This window comes from Argentina silus, assembly GCF_951799395.1.
Source record: "Argentina silus genome assembly, chromosome: 6".
NCBI classification, from domain to species: domain Eukaryota; kingdom Metazoa; phylum Chordata; class Actinopteri; order Argentiniformes; family Argentinidae; genus Argentina; species Argentina silus.
In genome coordinates, this window is record NC_139660.1 from 5,852,763 (window position 1) to 5,872,729 (window position 19,967).

General features: G+C 47.6%; 1 protein-coding gene across 4 annotated transcripts in view; it reads right to left on the minus strand.

Annotated features, from left to right (window-relative positions):
• sbno2b (strawberry notch homolog 2b) overlaps nucleotides 1–19,967 on the minus strand; it is a 51,928-nt gene that overhangs the window by 6,041 nt on the left and 25,920 nt on the right. For 3 of the 4 annotated variants that reach the window (XM_083672132.1, XM_083672133.1, XM_083672135.1), the window contains 23 exons: nucleotides 14,156–14,320; nucleotides 13,129–13,212; nucleotides 12,226–12,334; nucleotides 11,618–11,778; nucleotides 11,336–11,469; nucleotides 10,862–10,952; nucleotides 10,444–10,587; nucleotides 8,911–9,028; nucleotides 8,625–8,730; nucleotides 8,254–8,407; nucleotides 7,818–7,994; nucleotides 7,312–7,409; nucleotides 6,428–6,516; nucleotides 5,865–6,050; nucleotides 5,311–5,432; nucleotides 4,949–5,080; nucleotides 4,525–4,660; nucleotides 3,354–3,466; nucleotides 2,268–2,339; nucleotides 1,940–2,120; nucleotides 1,468–1,611; nucleotides 934–1,028; nucleotides 9–101 (listed from right to left, as the gene is read on the minus strand). In XM_083672132.1, the coding sequence (XP_083528258.1) occupies nucleotides 9–101; nucleotides 934–1,028; nucleotides 1,468–1,611; nucleotides 1,940–2,120; nucleotides 2,268–2,339; nucleotides 3,354–3,466; nucleotides 4,525–4,660; nucleotides 4,949–5,080; nucleotides 5,311–5,432; nucleotides 5,865–6,050; nucleotides 6,428–6,516; nucleotides 7,312–7,409; nucleotides 7,818–7,994; nucleotides 8,254–8,407; nucleotides 8,625–8,730; nucleotides 8,911–9,028; nucleotides 10,444–10,587; nucleotides 10,862–10,952; nucleotides 11,336–11,469; nucleotides 11,618–11,778; nucleotides 12,226–12,334; nucleotides 13,129–13,212; nucleotides 14,156–14,320 (2,904 nt within the window). The remainder of the gene's footprint in view (nucleotides 1–8; nucleotides 102–933; nucleotides 1,029–1,467; nucleotides 1,612–1,939; nucleotides 2,121–2,267; nucleotides 2,340–3,353; nucleotides 3,467–4,524; nucleotides 4,661–4,948; nucleotides 5,081–5,310; nucleotides 5,433–5,864; nucleotides 6,051–6,427; nucleotides 6,517–7,311; nucleotides 7,410–7,817; nucleotides 7,995–8,253; nucleotides 8,408–8,624; nucleotides 8,731–8,910; nucleotides 9,029–10,443; nucleotides 10,588–10,861; nucleotides 10,953–11,335; nucleotides 11,470–11,617; nucleotides 11,779–12,225; nucleotides 12,335–13,128; nucleotides 13,213–14,155; nucleotides 14,321–19,967) is intronic. The other variant, XM_083672134.1, reaches the window with a different exon arrangement.

Here is a 19,967-nt window from a genome sequence, read left to right on the forward strand (position 1 = left end):
AGGCTCACCTTGTGAGACAGGTAGAAGCCTTCGTCTGGACTGCTGAGCTTCAGGGCCTTCGCATAGGCCTCCTCCCACGGCATCCCTCTGTCCACACTGATCTGTGGGGGTAACAGGCAGAGGGCAAAGGTCAGAGGTCAGAATAGCTGCCCTATGAGAGGAGGCGAGGCGGCCAGGATCTACATCGGAAACGTTCAAGCGTAGACACACACAAATTGGAATTTTTTATTCATTTATTTAAGAACCCCAAATATAACGAAATGTCATACAAATATCATGGGACACGCACGCACGCACGCACGCACGCACGCACGCACGCACCGCTTTGTACTGAAGGGCCCAGGGATAAGCCGAGGGAGGTTTGGCATGAGTTGAGTCTACACCTGCTAAACCAGTCCTGTCTGTGTTAGTTTAAAATGTCAAATGTAGGTTGCCTGGAGCAACAGCAACACAGGGATCCAGAGATACCAGTAGACTAATTATAATGTTTCAGCATCCTGCTATAAAGGACTCATCATCTCCTTCAGGCTAATCTCAATGCTCAATGCTAACCGCCACAGACAAGTCAATACCTACATTTCTGCATACCTCGGTACAGAAGACGGCACATAATGGGGCGGTTTCACAGACAGGGCTTAAGCCTAGTCCTAGGCTAAAAAGCATCCTCAGTGGCAATTTGCCATTGAAAGTGTGAGCCTTGTCTGTAAAACCGGCCCAATAAGCCATTAAGTCAAAACTAGCTCATGGCTATATCACCTTTCTGTCTGCAAATATGGGTTTATTTATTTAACAGCTTTAATCTCAGTGAGATTTAAAATCTTCAATTCAAAACAGACCGGGCCCATAAAGCAGCACACCCTTTTCAGATATGAGAGAAGCTAAAACACTGACACCTCATGTACAGTAGTGATGTTTGATGGATGTCATGCCTACCTTGTAGAGAACAACCTGTCCATCCTGGGGGTTCCCTACTGTCAGGAAGATCTCCTGCTTCTCTTCGTAGATCTCATCATTACCTGGGGCCAGATCTGACAGGGACAGACAGGACACAGTGTTCTAGTTAGGCAGGTGAGAGAGAGAGAGAGACACACACACAGACACACAGACACACACACAGACACACACAGACACACACACAGACACACACACACAGACACACACACAGACACACACACAGACACACACTCTGCCATCTATTGGCCTGACGCTTCTATTCGTGGTAGAGAATCAAATATGGCTAAATACTGCAGGGTGAACTTGTTCCAATGTGCAGAGATAAATGTGTAGGGAGCATGTCTGCACTTATTGACTCTAGTTTTATGTGACTCGTAAACATCACAAATACCCAAGCATCACTACCTCCATATGTGCACCATAAAACGTAACGTAGAATGTATTTATTTATATTTTTACACCTGAGAAATAAAGGATAGTGGCTTATCGCCTTGTGAATTGTTGACTGCATACCTAAGATGCCCATGTCGTATTTGCCCTCCTTTTTGTCCTTGTCGATCAGGTAATCAAAGTTGTCAGTGAAGTACTGGAAGAGAGAGTTCTGCTTGTGAACCTCCAGGCCCAGGATACGGTTGAGGAACTTGGTGATGCTGCAGTCTGTGAGGGAACAAGGGAAAACACACACACGCCAGACCGTGAACACACACAAATAAAAGAAAAACACAGGAAATTCATCACAAATATGCTGTAGTGAGAGTACTAGTGACGATGGACGGATGGAATCTACTGTGGGGGCAGAATTTCCTTAGGCCACCGCAAACAAAGAAAGCCTGTTTGATGAATTCAAATCTAACCAAATACGTGTACTACGCTGTACAGCTACAGTAGTAGCTACCATTTAATCTATCAGATATGCAGACAATACTGAAAAGATCGTGATAGGCACATTTCCAGAGGGTTCAGGGGGACCCCAACATTGACTTACCTTTCTCAGTACTGATCCCCAAGCGCGGCTCCCTGCAGAAGATGCCCACATCCATCATGCCAACCTTCATGTCTCTGAAGAACAAGGCATCGCCACCGGGATAGCCTTTGGGAGGGGACACCTTGCTCTCAATGTGACCCAGGATGGCTTTGGTAATCTTATCCAGAGCCTTGGTACCGTACTGTAGAAGAGAGGGAATCAGGTCATCATAGGGGCCAGGTCAGGTCACTGTGAAGCCATTCAGCGTCTCCAACACAAAGAGGTGTGAGACAAAGACAAGCTGAGGTATGACCTCAGACCAGACGTAGTAGCCGGTTGGTTCTCCTACCTTGTTCTCAAAGTTGTATTTGCTCAAGTCTCTGGACTCTGTGGCTCTTCTGTCCCCGTGGGTCAACGCACCCTACACACAGGAACACAACACAGCGTTAGCTCTACAGAGCCCTGGGGAAATCATTCATACACATCATATAACCAGCTACTGTACAGACTGCAGAACAAAATGCGTTTTTGCACTCTATCTAGAGAATATACCGCACTTGGTATACGCTCTAGATAAGAGTGCAAGAACGCATTTCTGGAACACAGCTGCAGTCTCCACCGCAGACACCATAGCGAAAGAGGCAGGAATGTCATGTCATGGAGTGTCATCGTGCACATTTAGATTTAGACTGAGGCTCCTCTTGAAGCCATCTGCCGCTGTTGCTGTTGATGCCCACACCCAATGGAATGTTTGGAGATCAGAAAAAAAAGAATGTCTCGGCCAGATATGACATCACTGCTCATCTGGAGACAGCTGAACACAAAGGTATTCACCAGACAGGAGGGGCGGGCATGATGTGCCGTGACCTATTCTGAGGGCGGATTACCGCACAAGCTTGGCAGAGGCAGGAATGAGTTTCTGGAAGCCCCCCCCCCCCCCCCCCCCCCCTTCCCTGCCGTCAGCAGACAGTGGAGGGGGGGTGGGTAGGAAAATAAATGACTTTGGGCTTAAATACAATAACACAAATGGACCACTATTGTGTTAACGTCCAGACCAGGGGGGCCTTAAGGGATGTGATAACTCAGTTCTACCATAATCAGACCAACGGTACAGTAGATCCAGGAATAACCTGGCTTTCAAATGTGTTATGAAAGGTTTGTTATGACCTCGGGTGAACTAGAGAGAAGAGTCGGGGGGGGAGGGGGGGAGGTGGAACGGCACAGAGCAGGGTGAGGACAGGGGTGAGGGCTCGGTCAGCAGGGGAGTAAATGAGTCAATGAGCGCTGGGACCCTTGGCAAATGTATTCGGTCAAAGCTACAGACCCCCAGGTTGTTAGAAGAACAACGATTTACACTCAAGATTCTACTCGGATGATACAGGATGTATTTACACAAGGGATTACGGGAGTTGTACTGTCGGGCTACAGGACGTACCAGACTCTCCAGTCTCTTGGCTACGATGGAGGCGAAGCGTCTCTCTCCAGCCAGCTCTGAGATGAGGAATATGTACTCTGGAGCCGTCACCTGGTTGGAGCGATGGGTACGACCTGGTGAGACACACAGGAGAGGAGAGAGAGATGATTAGAGATGATTAGAGATGATGAGAGATGATGAGAGATGATGTGATAAGTACCGTGCAACAATGACAATCTGGAAAGAGGGTATTTGGTTTGGTGGATACATATGCATACAGGTGGAGGCAAACAACAATTTGAAGTAATGTCTCTCTGAATAAGAAGCATCTCAAACCGCCCACCTCATCTGTTCTAGCCAACAGTAATGTCTCTCTGAATTAAGAGCATCTCAAATCGCCCACCACATCTTTTCTACCCAACAGTGTTATTTTCCTGGAACCAACGTACAGTGCACCAGTCAATCACATTTTGTCATAGATCTTAATGTGGAATTATTACAACCACCTGACTGTGTGTGTGTGTGTGTGTGTGTGTGTGTGTGTTGTGAGTGTAAACAGTGTCTGTCAGTCAAGCCCACACATGTCAACCAAGCATTGAGTTCAGCTCGCCAAGGGAACTCAGCTGATGGGAAGGAATTACGGAGGCAGTTAGCTAATTACTGCAAACAATTCATTCACAGCCCATGATGCGTGTGTGTTTATGCCCAGGCCTGCATTTCCATCCTTGCTGTTAAGAATGATATCTCTAGCAGACGGCTCAGGAGATCAAGTCTAATTATGTTATTCTAATTCAGTCTAACACCTTACTCTCCTGCAGCCTACAACTTAGGTTGAATCCAAATATGTTATTATAAAAACGACTCATTCAAAGTCAAAAGGTGTTTTTATGCTGGAATTACTCTTATAATAACATGTTTGAATTCCATTTCAGTCGGAGGGTGATCTGTCTCCTCCAACACAAAGACAATATTTTCCCTTGATGGGTACTGTTTTTAGGGAAGAGCCAGAAATTAAAACACATTGCAATAGAAAACCAAGCTTGAGGGCTACACTTGTAGACAAATGTCTGTGTGACAGTGTAACCTCCCACGACCCCTATCCTGACTCCTGAGCCCTCTCCCCTGGTCTGCCACAGACTCACCAGGGCAGCTCCATGGTCATATCATACAATCCCCCCACCCCTAGACTCACCAAACTGCTGGATGGCTCGGTCGGCACTCCAGGGCAGCTCCAGGGTCATATGGACCCTCCTGCACTGGTTCTTCACCCGCTTGTCAGCCTGGAGGGAGATGCCAGAGCTGGCCGCCTCCGAGATGATGGCCACCAGCTGGGGAGACGAGGAGAGAGGGATGGTCAGTGGAGGACGGAGAAGAGGAGGATGGAGGAAAAGTTCAGAGGGGGGGGGTTGAGATGAATGGAGCCTAGAGGGGAGGTGGGGTTGAGAATGAGGGATGGAAGAGAGGAGAATGGGGGAGAGTAGAGGAAAGCAAGAGAGGGGGAGAGAGAAGGATAGCAGACAGAACAGAGCAGAGCACACCGCTATCTACACTAGTGGTGCTTGTTTCAATGAATCCAAAAGAAAGCAGTATAACACAGCCCTCTTGGGGCCTCGCACCTTCTCCCCGCTCATGAAGCGGTCTTTCTCCTTGAGGTTGATGTGGTCGATGGTGTGGCCCTGCTCCGCCCGCGACTCGTAACGCACGCTCCCGTCGGGACGCCTCACCACGCGCCCCTTACGCCCCGTCATCTAGAGGAGAGGGCAGAGGGCATTCCGTCACTAGAGCATTCTGGGAGCTTCAGAGGCGGATGGAGCATCCCTTCACCACCTTTCACCTTTCACCTTTCACCTTTATCCGGGGGAAATCTCACTGAAAACTGCATTTAGTTCATAGTTCTGCATTTACTTCTTTTGCACCGCCTTAATGACAGCGAGAATCTTATGTACCCTCTTGCATAAGACAGCGTGTAATCCCTCACCTCTGACACATTCTCAGGTCCTCCAAACTTGTCGATCAGCTCGTCCAGAGTGTTCAGAGGTAGCTCCTTCCCCAGCTCAGATATCTTCGTCAGCAGGGCCTGCTTTATCTCCTCAATCCGCACTGTGGATACACAACACCAAAGGTATGTTGTTAGCTACTGTAACCTAACACAGCCAGAGACATGACACCAGCGAGGACGAGATGCCTCCACATGTCTGCCAAGCACTTTTACTGTCTAGACCTGCGTCTCTGCTCTGTGTGTGTGTGTCTGTGTTGGGGGCACTCATAAGGAAAACCCCCTGAAAAACCTCATTACATTTTCTTTTCTTTTCAGCTATTTAGCTTGTTTTTTCATGCAACTGGACACCAATATTAGCTACATTCTTCTGTTCTACCCATTTTGCTCTTATAACCCAAGCTTGTAAAGCAACAGGATATCCCAATTACGATGCTAGGACCAACTGCTGCTCCACGTGTTGTCAGGGGGAGGAAAAGATTCATGTCCGTCGTAACAGATGAAGTAATAAAATTGTATCGGATTGGATCGCATACCAGTGTGTTGGTTTGTGTGGTTGACGAAGATGACATCATCGTTGTCCAAAAGGGAGTCGGGGGAGGAGTTAGAGTCTGTGTCCATGCCGTCAGTGTCCGTGCTGCTGTCGTCACTGATGTTGATCACGCCGCCGATGTCCACCACCGTGTGCTTTGGGTACTTGGGCTGCCGGCCCCTGGGCTTACCTAATGAGAGGCACAAACGCAACACGGCAATGAACACAGGGACTTAACATAGTAGGGTCAGAGACGGCCTTCTGTTACAGCCTAGCTACGCACGGGGGGGTTAGTGATCTCTAAATCAGGACACACCGCACGTTGGAGACTCCTTGTAGATTAGCGGTCACAGTCTGGCACTTTTATATCTAAATAGATCCATTGTTTTTATGTACATTGTTTTTAATAAATTACTGGACTGACAAACATATAAATAATGAAAAGCTATATGCCCTGAAAGTCCTAAGAAGGCTATTAACACTTGGCTTTGTAATTTTTGGTTGTCGCTGCTCATTTAATCCCAGTGCCTAATGTAAACCGTGTCTCCTCAGCGCATGCTCACGTACGTTTTCTCTTGTTCCCAGGCCCCTTCTCTCTTTCTCTCCTCTGCTTCTCCGAGGGAAAGTGCTTCTGTACAAGTGACTGGAACACACCCCTGAGGAGAAAAATAACACAGACAGACAGACAGATAGTTATCATTTCTCAACAAGACTGGGAAACCTGACAAGAGATCGTGATCTTTTCCCACTCGCACTGGGCGAGCTGACAGGATGACAGGATGATGTCGGGACTGTTCTGACAGGTGGAAGAGATGGAGAGAGACACTCTGATTGGTCTCATTATGGCCGTCATGTTTTCCGGGGCAGACAAGGTAATCTCTCGTATGACACTTTCAGACACTCAGGTATGTATGAGGTAGGAACTGTATGTGTGAGGGAGCTGGGGGACTACAGACAAGGCCCTGTTCAAATACTAAAACTAAAAACACCCCTGCTTCCCTCTTCATATCCTTGCTTGATGTGATTACTGTCTTAAAAAGGGACTGCGTTGGAGTCCTAGCTTTCGCCTAGCTTATCACTTTAGATCTGGAAGGAGGAAGGAAGGGAGGGAGAGGAGGCATGAATGCATTTGAACAATATTCAATCAGGGCCTGAACATTTGGTTGCAGTGGGCGTGACGAATGGAATGCATGCTAACCATCGCCTGGGTATTGCACACCCTGCAACAAACAAATGATTCATTCATAAACCACAGACGCGTAGAGCAGGAAAGCACCGGTTACTCTAGATGGGGACTGGGGGTGCTGCACTGTATGTGGGTTGCGTTAGGGCCCAGCTGAATATCAGCTTACTCTACTGCAACATTGTACTTAGATTCAAGGCTTCAGAGAGCCATTACGGTCACACAGACACACACAGACAGACAGACAGACAGACAGTATTCCACTCACTCTGCAGCAGATACAAATCTGTCCAGATGCCCATCGTTCTCATCCAGGACTTCTCTGGTACGGGCCTCTCCTGTCGACTGCAGCCCAATCACGATGCACTGAGGAGGGGGAGATCGCATGACGCATGAGGCTCACAGTAAAACACACAACCACAGCATGTTCAGTCGTGACGGTGGCTCGGCCAGCTATCAAAGCGATGGTTACTTCAGTGTGTAATGCAGTTCTTACAGCTTCATACTTATACTCATATTTTAGCTGACGCTTTTATCGAAAGTGCATGCATTTCTCAGTATATATGGTCCCAGCGGGAATCGAACCCACAACCCAAGCGTTGTTAGCGCCACGCTCTACCAGCTGAGCCACAGAGGACCACGAATGAAGCGCAACGTATCGGAATCTATAAATGCCTCTGCTTGAATGCACTTATCGCTTTTGACTTAGTTTAGTTTGGATTAAATTACTGAATACATATGTAGCACACTGTGTACGGTGGACCGTGTCCTGACCTTGCCGGCCTCCAGCTCCTTCTTGGCCAGCTCCACCAGGCAGCGGACCTTGGCGGCGATGCAGAGGTATTTGAAGAAGCGCTGGTGTGACGACCAGAACTGCCCCCACAGGGACTTCCTGCTGACCAGGCCCAGGTCATCCGCCGCACGCATGAACACGTTCAGAGCCTCCGCCCACTGAGGACACACACACACACACATCTGTGTTAGACATCAGTCATCCACACTCACACTCACCCCCAACATTGCTGATCATCCCCGACCCTGCTCAAATACAGTAAGCAATATATCTGTAATGTAGCTCTAGCTACATTGATTGTGGGTACGTGCTGCACAATGACATTGAATGGACAGTATTGGGCAAGATTGTCCAACAGTCTAATATGTGGTGTTATTGACCACCCAGTTCATGGGAGGGTCTCAGGTGAGGCCTCACCAGTCTGGCAGCTTTGTTGTAGACCAGTTTGAAGTCGTCGTCCAAGCCGATCTCCTCGACACGGAACGAGACCCCAGAGAAGCTCAGCTGCCTGGCGATGTACATCCCGCTCACCTTCATGTCCATGGCAACAATCTCCATGGCGCCCACGCCCCTGTCAATTACAACCACAGCCGGTTGGGCACACCTCCAAGTAGGACTGGATAAGTCTAGCTGGTGAATAAAAAGTACTCAAAAAGCACTGAAGCCACCTACAGAACGGCATGAGAAGTCTATGAGCAGCGCCAGTAAACACACATAATGAGCAGGTCTAGCTGACTGAACAGGTTTTACAATAGCTCTGTCAGGTGATGCTGAAGCCTCCTACAGACCTCTTTTCTATGGCGTGGAGGAAGTCATCGAAGGTCTTAAAGGGCGTGCCGTCACCCCAGATCCCCAGGCGGCTCATATAGATCATGTTCTTTGGCTCAGAGGCGCCTGGAGGGGTAGAGAGAAGAAGGGGGGAGAGGGAGAGAGAGAGAGAGAGAGAGAACATGGGAGAGGTAGTGTGAATGAGTATGTGTGAACAAGGGAGAGAGATAAAGGCAGGGAAAGACAAACAGACATATTGACAGTCCCAACTGATTGTGTGTGTGTGTGTGTGTGAGAAAGTCCCACCTGTGGCACTGGCGTAGACCACCCTGGCCAACGGCAGCTTGTTTTGCAGGTCCAGCACTGCCTTGCCCATCTTGGTAGACGTGGCATTCTTAGCTTTGTGGCATTCATCAAACACAATCTGTAGGAGGGACACGGTCAAGGGCAAACCACAGCTATGGTACTGTATGGTAGGGGCTGGTCTAGTGTAAACATGGTCCATGGAGCAACATGTTTAAGTATCACAGATAATGGCCCGTAGTTATCAAGCCTCTCAGAATGACTCATAGGAATCAAGCTAAAAGTACAGTTATGACTAAAAACACACTCACACTGCCTCCGCCGAGCTGTGAGGTTATCTAGAATCTTACCCACATTCTGAGCGGTGAGTAAGACCAATTCTTACGAATTAATTTCTTCTCGGTTTTGACATATTTGGAGCTGCAAAGGACATTTTCATTATGTTCCTTAGTTCGCTCCTATATATTGGGTTTGCTCCAAACATTGACGATTCAACGCAGTGACACTCTCTAAATTAAAATGATCACAAGTAACATAACAATGCATGACTGACACCAACTTTTGTTCAACTTGAGGGTAAATCATGTTTATGGTTTATTTTGGGAAAGGCCTAATCACCACAATAAAATAGCACCACCCCATCATGTTTTTTCCATTACGGTTAAGGGGTGTTACACCGATATGCGTGAAGGCAGATTGTTTGCAGATGATGTGAGTGGTGGGGAAATCAATAAAATCTTCGGTTGATGTGTGGTGCTGCAATTAATTACAGAGTTATTGCATTGGTAATGGTTGTCTGTGATCATCACAGTTGCACTGCTTCATTTTCCCTGTTGCTAAAAAGCACACAGATTATCTTAATGTCTCCAGGGAGCTCAAAAAACCTTCCCGTAAGTGGGGAAGTCACAAAAATGCGAGCATTCCTATCCAACAGTTATCTCTTAAGGAGCTCTGCGTTGTCAAATGTTTGTAAAACACCTCTCCAATCCCTCTGTCTCTCAGCTGGTAGAGCATGGTGCTAACAACGCTGAGGTTGTGGGTTTGATTCCCACTGGGATCATATATACTGAAATGTATGCACTCACCGCAATGTAAGTCGCTTTGGATAAAAGCGTCAGCTAAACGGCAAATATTATTATATTGTTATCCCCAAATGTGCCTGTGCAATATGTGGTAAGTCACAGCTTGAGGATTTATGACGCTCTCGCTGTTATTCATATGCGTAAAAGTAGAACCAAATGTGTGTCACTCTCTGAATCTTCAGGCACTTCTGAGCTGCTTCCTACTTGATACCTCTGGGACGGTAGTTAAGTCCCAAGGCTAGATGGGCATGATTGCTGATTGAATGGACAACAACATTGTCCAGGAAGTAGTCTAATGTGGTTAGCCACTATCCAATTAATCTAGGATTATGGCATTCAGCAGGATTTACACAACAGATGTTGTGGGACATGAGCTAATCTTGACCCCTCTTCAAGTCTGATCATGTGTGATAAACGATCTCTTTAACATGGCGGCAGTCTTATGAAAGGATACGACTCCATCAAAGCCGAGCTTGCACCAGTCCAGGATCTGTTTGAGCCTGGTACGGTGCTGGCCTCCCGCCTGGCTCTCCCCGATTAGAGCAGAGTAGGTCGCAAACAGGACTCCTTCTGAGGTAGCTGTGTCTCCATACTTTATCTGAGAGGCAACACATGGGGAGTTAAGACTGGGCTTACACAGTGGGTTAGTGGGTTTTATGTGCCGGCGATTAATGTTTGATGTATGAGAGTAAACAGACACTTCAGCATACAGTATATGCATGTATGCCATAGAAAGAGTTCTCTGCATGTGGTTCTTTGAACAACATCAAAAGCAACACCGACAGTATTTTGAGCCTCCTGAGACTAGGGAGATGAGAGGCTGCAGAAAGCTCAGTTTCACGGTGACCCATGTTCCACTCCCAACGACGTACCTTGTTTAAGGCATGCACAGGAATAGTGGGCGCGTCTATATCTTTGAGATCTCTCTCTGCGTCGTATTTCAGGTCGTTGGAAACGCTGAACCTGAGGGGGGGAATCCGGAGAATGAGAAACTCTGGTGAGAAACCTCACAAAACCAGCTCATACATGCTTATAAGCCATCATATCCTCACAGTGGTACAAGAGACTTGAAGATGTTTGATTTATGGGAAGCAATAAATGACATACTGTATGAACATCCACAGATTAGATGCAGTGGCCTTTTTACAAAAAAAACATACAGCCCATTTTTTGTAGATCATTCATGAATTTCCCCTTGAGAATTAATGATGTACTGGCACACTCTCATCGTCATGCCAACACAAACAGTAACAGTAACATGGGACGACGATGTTGACGACGATGTTGTGACCCAGCCAGATCTTGAGCTGGAAGCAGAGATGATGAGCTGATGTCAGGCGTCTTACCATAATGCTCTCTTCCTCCCTTTTAAGTAGTTCTCAAGGATGATCCCGGCAACGGTGCGGCCCTTCCCCACTCCAGCCCCGTCTCCGATCAGGAAACCTGCTCTCTGGTTGTTCTGCAGGATCACCTCGTGTTGCTGAGGAGTAGTAGGGAGAGATGTGAGCAAACACAACACAACACACACACACATACACACCCACCGTCCTTGTTAGAGCATAGTTCATGTTAGTCAAAGGTGAGGACTAGAGTTGAGGTCAAGGGTGAGAGCTGGTAGGCGTATTTACCTGGCAGGCGTAGATGATGGCCTCTAGCTGCAGGGCGGAGAGCAGGCCCTTGTTGATGGTGGAGTCAGGAATGGACAGAGTGTAGGTGATGTCAGGAGGAGGGACGCTGGACAGTGTGTTGGTCTCCACCACTATGTCTGGGTGGGAGATCCCTATGGTGGCTGAAGGAGTGGAAGAAGAGAGACGGACAAAAATGTCTCAATCTTTTATAGAACTACTATCAGTATTCCCTTAAAAAAACTGCATAACTATATTCCCTCCGACTACAACAGAAATACAGGAGAACATTCAGACAGGGAGCACAGGGGGAAGCGTAGATCAACAGGGAAGACGGGACAGGAGTGTGGACTGTAGGGTGCGCACACAATAACTACTGTATCAACATTCCCTCCTAAACAACACAACAACAACAACAACAGCAACATTCTCTCCGCAACAGCAGACATTCAGCCAGGCGGAAAGCCATGAAGAACACGTGGCATTGAGAGCATAGGAGCAAGCAAGACAATAGTGACAACTGCAGATTCAGCATTGACTGCAGATTCAGCATAGACACTACTGCAGCTGCTATAGGACATTGACAGATATGTACAGTAGTCGCAGCGTACATTTGGATGGTTTGTAGTCTGCGTAGGTGTCCACATGTCCCAGCTCCTCTGTCTCCTCCTCCTCTGCATCCTCTTCCTCCTCTGCCGCCACCACCTGGGTCCTCGAAGCCTGCAGCAGCAGCAGCAGCAAGGAGAGATGGGTCATGTAGTTCACATTGCTATCTTAAAAGTGCATCGCCAATAGCCTTTAAAAGGCATCCTTCACCTGTCTCCTCTCTCTTACTGATCTGAGAGAAGTGGACAGGCGAGAGTAAATCCCCCAGTAGACTCTCTGCCTTGTGACTATCATCGGTCCTTTCTTTTTAAGATCAAGGCAATTGAGGGAGAGGGAATAAGTAGAAGAAGCCTCTTTAGACTATTGGGACTATTGCAACTTTACTTAGTATCACAAATATCCTTAACCTATAAGACAACGCAGAGCTGAGACAACACGAAGAGAAACAAAAGATCAGGTCAGACGGTAGATGGAGAGAGTTAATGAAGACGTAAGCTGATAAGTTGACCTATATTTACTGATCCTGATGTTTATGATGACAGGGTAAGGCTAAATCTGGGCCTGATTAGACAGCAGCAGTGTTTCTGGGAGGAACTGACCGGAAACTTCCGGGCCCCATTTTGACATGTTTTGAGATGTTGCCAAAACCGACCGTCTTACTCAGAATATTTCAAAATCCTCTGTGCCCCTTACGTTCACGTGAAGGCAAGGCAGCTATAATTATAATTCGTAGGTTAAGTGAATGTATCTGTTGAATTCCAAAGTCGTTTTTTTGACTTTTGAATTGGGTAGCACTCTGGAACGTGTAATCAAGACAATCAGGTTTGGCTCTATCTTCCTGTGCGGTCAAAATGTCTCCCTCTGTGTCTATGATTTGAGTCTGAATTGTTTTTGTTTTTTTTGGCTACCTGGAATCCTCCCAATGGTGGGGTGCTGATAATGGCAGAGATATCCTCCAAACTGCTCAAACCCTGAAACCTGTGGGCATTCAGCTGCAAAGAAAAACAAACAAACATACACAAAACGCTCAAACCAAATGAAAAAAAAAGAATGACAGTGATGGAGGTGTGTGTGTGTGTGTGCGTGTGTGCATGTCTGATGATTGCCTGAAGAAAAACAACTTGAGAGAGATCAATTTGTCATCCAGGCAGTGAAAGCCAACAACAACAAAGATCACAAAAGAGCGTCTGGAGGGACAGAATAAATGATAATGGATAAATTAATGGCAAAATGAACAGTAAGAACACAATGGAAACTCAAATTACAGTGAAACGTGCCCTTTTGTGAGTCCCAAACACAGTCAGAACACATTTACCCAAACACACGGTCATTCACTCGTGTTCAATCAGACGGAAGAAGGAAAAGTCAACAGCAGCCTTGATAGACAGGTGCCTTGGGTAAAAGCTGCCCTTAACCACAGACCTAGGATCACCGTACCTCCAATCCTTACCATTACGGGCTGTGTGAAATATCTGACCCTGTGTCAGTGGTCCTCTGTGGCTCAGTTGGTAGAGCATGGTGCTAACAACACTTAGTTTGTGGGTTCGTTTCCCGCTGGGACCATGTATACTGAAAAATGTATGCACTCACTGCAATGTAAGTCGCTTTGGATAAAAAAAAATATGGCTGAGGCCAGCTCTGCCTACAGCTGGTCAAGTACATATGGCAGTACTCTACAACACTACTCTACAGTGCCCTAAAGGTTGTTGATTTAAGCTATGGTGTTACTCTACAGTGCCCTAAAGGTTGTTTATTTGAGCTCTGGTGTGAAGCTCTATGGCGTTACTTTCCTAGAATGGCCATGTATGTGCGGGCATAAGCACGATCGTGCTAGCTGGCAGAGCTAATTCTATTTAGGTAGTCGTGGTTGTGGTGTCAGTTGTACATTGCGTGTGTGTGCGTGTGTGTGTGCGTGTATATCTCCAGGTCTCTTACCTCCAGATGGCTGGGTGCTGGTGTGTTTGTGTTTATGTCCCATAACGTGGGCACGTGTGCCAAGCTGTCGGGGCCAATGAAGGCCTGGGCATCTGCGTACTCCGACAGAGAGTCAGTCGGGGAGGAGAAGAGGGAGTTGGAGATGTCATCGATGCAGGACAGGTCCTGGAGAGAGAGAGAGATGATGTGTTAGTGAAGATCTGAGACAGGGAGTGGACAAGTATAATATTTCGATTGTCTTGCGCTTTTCGAAAACATTGAACAGGTCGACAGGCGTTTCAATACACCCATGCACAGCAGATCCTCCTCAGATAATACCCTCCTATGTGCAAACAATTTGCATTCCAAAATATCTTTTTTTCAGACAGGTTTACAGTTTGAGCTAAATCTCTCCTCTCTGCCTTGAGTCAGCGCTGGCCTCTTTTAAGGCCATGTACGTGTATTATGGGATTAGTCCTTGGCTTATAGCACCATATTAAGCACTGTTTGTAGAATAATACGAGTTGAGTACATTCTACCCACTTAGACTGGCTTTTGGACAACCCCCCTCTGCAAGCACAGGAAAATAAACACAAAGAGAGAGAACTCGGCACAGAACACGGTATACTGAGTGTAAACAAAAATCACTTTCAATTTGCTTCTAATATATGCAATTATGCAGGATTGTGAGTTTGTCGTTGACCCAGATATGATTCTGAGAGCGTAACATAGTGGTTGTGTTGTTTTCTGCTCTCATACAGAGAGAGGGGAGGGTCAAACTTCGGACACATACATAATATGACAAACTCGCCCTGGTGGTGAGCCAACGCCGCACTCACACCGCGGTGCAACGCAGCGGAGCACAACAACCTAATCACAAAGATGTGTGTGTGTGTGCGTGTGTGTATACTGTGTGTTTGTGTGTGTCTTATTTCAGGCGTGGCTGCCTTCCAGACCCCCTCCATTCATATCTCTGCGATCCCATTTGCATGCCATGTTCAGTAACAAGCCTCCCACAGTCAGCTCTGGGCGCCCCCTGAGACCTATAAACATGGAGGGAGGGAGGGAGGGGGGAGAAAGAGGAGCCCCATGCCATGTCCGGGACTCGTGTGTGTGTGTGTGTGTGTGTGTGTGCGCGCGCGACAGCCCGGTCACACACCCCCACACTCCAGTGGAACCACCCAGAGGCCCATAAAACAACTCCAGCATGGCCTTGCATAACAAGAGGGGCTCTAACCAGAGTGACCAGACACCCACTGATGCATGACCTGGAATAAAACACTGTGTATTATGAGAGGACTGACTAGGCCCTAGTCACTAGGGGATGCTCGGGGGGGAGATGACGACGACACTGTCCTGCAGTGTAGCCTCATAAACACAGCAGAGTGAAATCCAAAACAATAAAGAGACATTCCTCTGTTTGCCACTCCGTTTTGCTGCTCACAGTTTTAATCAAAAACATTTCACAGTCACAGAGTCACAGAGCAGTCTCACTGTAAACATGACTAGATCATGTGGGATCGGGGCCTGGCCAGGATGGGAACAGCACGTGGGCACGCACAAGCATGGGAAGTTCTCATCAACCAGTGAGATTTTGAGGCAAACACAGCAGTTCCTCACCCCAGTATGTGTGTCTTGGACAAAAACAAGGTCAGCGCAGGATGTGACGTGTGTGTGTGTGTGTGTGTGTGTGTGTGTGTGTGTTTGTGTGTGTGAGAGAGGAGGGCTCTATAAAAGAGAGCTTTTTCAAGGGCACAGCACTCAGCTAATCAGTGTTTGCTGGAAGCTCTGTGATTATGCGTGTGTGTGTGTGTGTGTGTGTGTGTGTCTGTGTAGAGTAATAACTCTGCTAGGGCAGGATCAGACTTGAGCTCTGTAAGCAGGCTGTTGAAGTGATGTGGCCTGTGCCAGCTAAGTGGAACAGCAGCAGTGTGGCGGCAGCAAATGAGGGAGAGAAACAGACAAGAGTCCCTGGAAATTCTCTCCATCCTCATTCCAAGAAATTCAGCTGTTCCAGCAGAGGAGTGATTTGTAAACAAGGAGGCCGGGGCTGGAACGAATTGTAACCAGAGGCAGCACTCCTCCCCTCCCTTCCCCTCGACACCCCCCCCCCCCACACACACACACACACACACACCCCGCCCCCACCCCCACTCAGCAGTTCTTCCGAAGGGAACACAAGCCAAGTCAGGAATTCCTATCCTGCACTGAACATATAGGGAACAGCAACATAGCAGGGCGTCCTCATACAGTGTCGGCAACAAGTAGAAAACAGTCCAGCCACACCACCATTACAAGACCAGAGAGGGCACCAATACTCCAAATAGACACTTCATAAGGCAAATTGATGACTTTGTTCAATTGAATATTTCTACAAACAGTCAGAGAGCAGAGCTGTAGGTCTTTCTTGAGGTAAATTCCCATATTTCCCCACTGCTCAAACCACAGGATGACCAATTTCACCATCCCAGCAAAGATGAGATGTATTGTCCCCCTTTCAGTGTCAGGAGAATACAGTAGCTCTGGTTTGGACAATACAGACATGAAGCAGACCCCATAATACCCAAAACAAGGACGATTGTAGTGGTGCCATTCTAACACACACACACACACACACACACACACGCTGTACTAATCTCTCAGACAGGGAGAAGCAGAGACCAGCAGAATGTATTTTTAATAAATGTGAGAAGGGTAGGCCAGCGAGCGTGACTGGCGGTGAAGCACTGTTTGTTCCCACAGCAGGGTCGGTGCTGCTGCTGTTAAGATTATGTCCTGCGAGGCAGAGATAAGGGCTTGAATTCCAACTGCACTGATGCTAATCTGGCCTTCCACAGCAAGCAGCAGGGAGCACAGTACAGTCTCTCTCTGTGTGTGTGTGTGTGTGTGTGTGTGTGTGTGTGTGTGTGTGTGTGTGTGTGTGTGCGTGCGTGCGTGTGTGTGTGTGCGTGTGTGTGTTGGACAGATTGTGAATGAAAAGTCTACGGTTTGATCATGTGTATGTTAGATTTCAACAGAAAAAAGAAAGCAGTGTGTAGAGTGTGTGTGTGTGTGTGTGTGTGTGTGTGTGTGTTCTCAGAGTTAGGTGTCACACTTAGTGCGTAAGTGTGTGTTAATCAAACGGGCTGCATGTGGGTTGGCTGGCTGTTTTCCCGTTGTCTGTTTGTCCTCATGTGTTCACACAAAGCCTGTTGTTCACATGTTCCTCTTCCACTTCAGTTTCTCCTCTCTTAGTGCTTAACCCAGCATTTTCTCCTTCCCCGCACACCGAAGAAAACCCACATTCATGCCCATATATAGACCTCACTTTCACAATCCCTCCATGACATGATACAATCTCAATCCCTAATGACCACTGAGTACACACACACACACACACACACACACACACACAGTATCCAGAGTAGCAGTAAATATAGTCCATGGGGCTACAATAATGACACTTCAGTTGAAAAAACCCCTGAAACATTTGACCAAAGAATTGCCTAGATGAAGATCCCCATCACCCAGCAGGGTAACCAGGTGTCTCTGGGCCTGTGTTGGGCTATCAGCTGTGAGACACTGCACAGAAGAGACCTTGTGTTGTTGATATTCTTCTGAAGGACTGAACTAAACAACAGTGAAATCCAGGAGATATCACATGTCCCCCGCCCCCACACTTTCCACAGAGGGAAGACAAGAAAAGGACATCCTGCAAAGACAAATATTAGCCATGAAATCTGCATTTATCAGCTTCTAGGCTCTGTTCATGTCACCAAATAAGTCATCAGGATAGGGGAGGAACAGCTTGTTCTGAACACATTAAAATAACAATGAAAGTAGCTTTACATAGCAGTGCGATAAGCAAAGACCCATGGACAGAGTCTACGGTATCTATTCACTAGGCCTCTGACACAGTCGTTCTGCACATAGGAATAGATTACCCAACCCCCAGATCTAGCCTAAAACATGACAGAGATGAATAATATCTGACTCTGAATCAGTGGTTAGTTAGAGGCAACATCTAGGCCTTCCTCCTCCTCCTCCTCCTCCTCATCTCCCACAGCCAGAGCGAATAAGTTGCAGAGACTTCCTGAAAGCTAAACCACCTCTCTTTCCACCCCTCCCCCCCAATCCTCCTCCACCACTGAGGCTGACTAGGCAGGCAGGGAATCCCCTTCCTCCCCTCCCCGCCTTTACTTTCCCAGGCCAGAGAACAGACAGTCATCCAGCAGTGCTGCCTCAAGACAACCAGAACTTTAAAAACCCCATCTGACCTCTCTTTGTGTTATGTTGTTGCCTCGGCTGAGATCTGCTGCAGCTTGCGCTTTCAACTCAAAAGAAAATGACAGACAGGATTTGACTAACAAAAGAACATACGCACACAAATGACAGTGATTCAAAAGGGGCTACTGACACCTGCTTCGTGTTAGTGAAGTAACACCTAATTTAGCCAGAGTCAAATTCATTCACGAGCACCCTCTGAAAGAGTCATCAGTATTCTCTCCATCTCTTCCTCATTATTTCTCTGTTTCCCCTGCCTTGTGGTCTGTTAACACAACAAGTCAATCAATTATACAGCCTTTATCGACTGGGCCTGTGTAATCCCATGGCATTTGCTTTGCCTGTGTGTCCGTGTACAGGCTTATATCGACGGGCCCTGGATCATGTTGTGTCAACATGAAATGGGACGCCAAGATTTTGAAACAAACAGAACGAGCACACACACACACAAAAAAATAATTGGCCAAAAAAGCCTGCACACATCGCATCACTTCCCGCTTGCTGGTGCCCATCCTTACGTCACGGCCAGCCGACTGAGGAAGCCCCACCCTTCCTGTGGGGATCAGATGGTCGCCCTGTCCTGTCCCGGCTGTCACCAGAGCCTGACAGGTGGCCTTGTGGGCCTGGGTGGGCCAGGGTCTGGGGGGGGGGGGGCACAGGGCTGTCTGGATTATGTTGTCCCAGGCTGTCTGCGTAACCAACATCCCTCGCATAGTTACCCACTGTAGCCCAGCTCACTGTTCTTCCGTAGCACAGCAACCTAAAGCTCTCTCCCACACAGCCGACAGCTTGCCCAACACAGCCTCACCCAGCCCTCAGAGGCCTTCACTTCCTCACCAGTCACAGGAAAGACGGGCTCTGGAACTTTCCAACGTTTCCAAACCGTTTGAAACGTGAAAAGGTTGTCACGTCAGGTTGTTGGGTTTGAGGTTTGGGTTTGGTCGGGGGTACAATAACAAAGCTGGCTTTCACAGCTGTTGAGTTGAGCTGAGCTTTGTCTGTGTTGGGGCTGGCAGAGAGAGAAGGGAAGATTATCACAGCCTGTTTTCCATTAAAAAGGGGAGAAGCAGAGGACACAACCTTGCACAGACAACATGACCATAATCTAGCACTACTACTGATTAACTTCTTCATTCCAAAATGGGTCCCCTTCCACAGAGCAAAAATCAGTGTGCTTTCCGCTCACTTAACGCAACTGAATCTGAACCGGTTCCAACTGTGTGACAGGAAGTGACAACACAGAGCCAGTCACACGACAGGGATGGCAGGGGGACTGCCCAATCGGAGGGCAGCGTTGGCAGCGCGCCCAGTGATCTCTGGTATCTCTATCGATGTGGCCCTGCCAAGAAGTCAGTCAGTCAGGGCTTCCTGGGTGGAGTGGAGCTGGCATTCTCTGGCAGGGTGCATCTCAATGGTCTATAGTGGCTTTACATTTACATTTATGGCATTTAGCAGACGCCTTTATCCAAAGCAACTTACAACAAATACATTTGTCTCAGTAAGTGAATCATCAATCCAGTCACCTCAGTCATCATGAGAAAAACTAACCTATGCTAGGACCAGGCAGTCA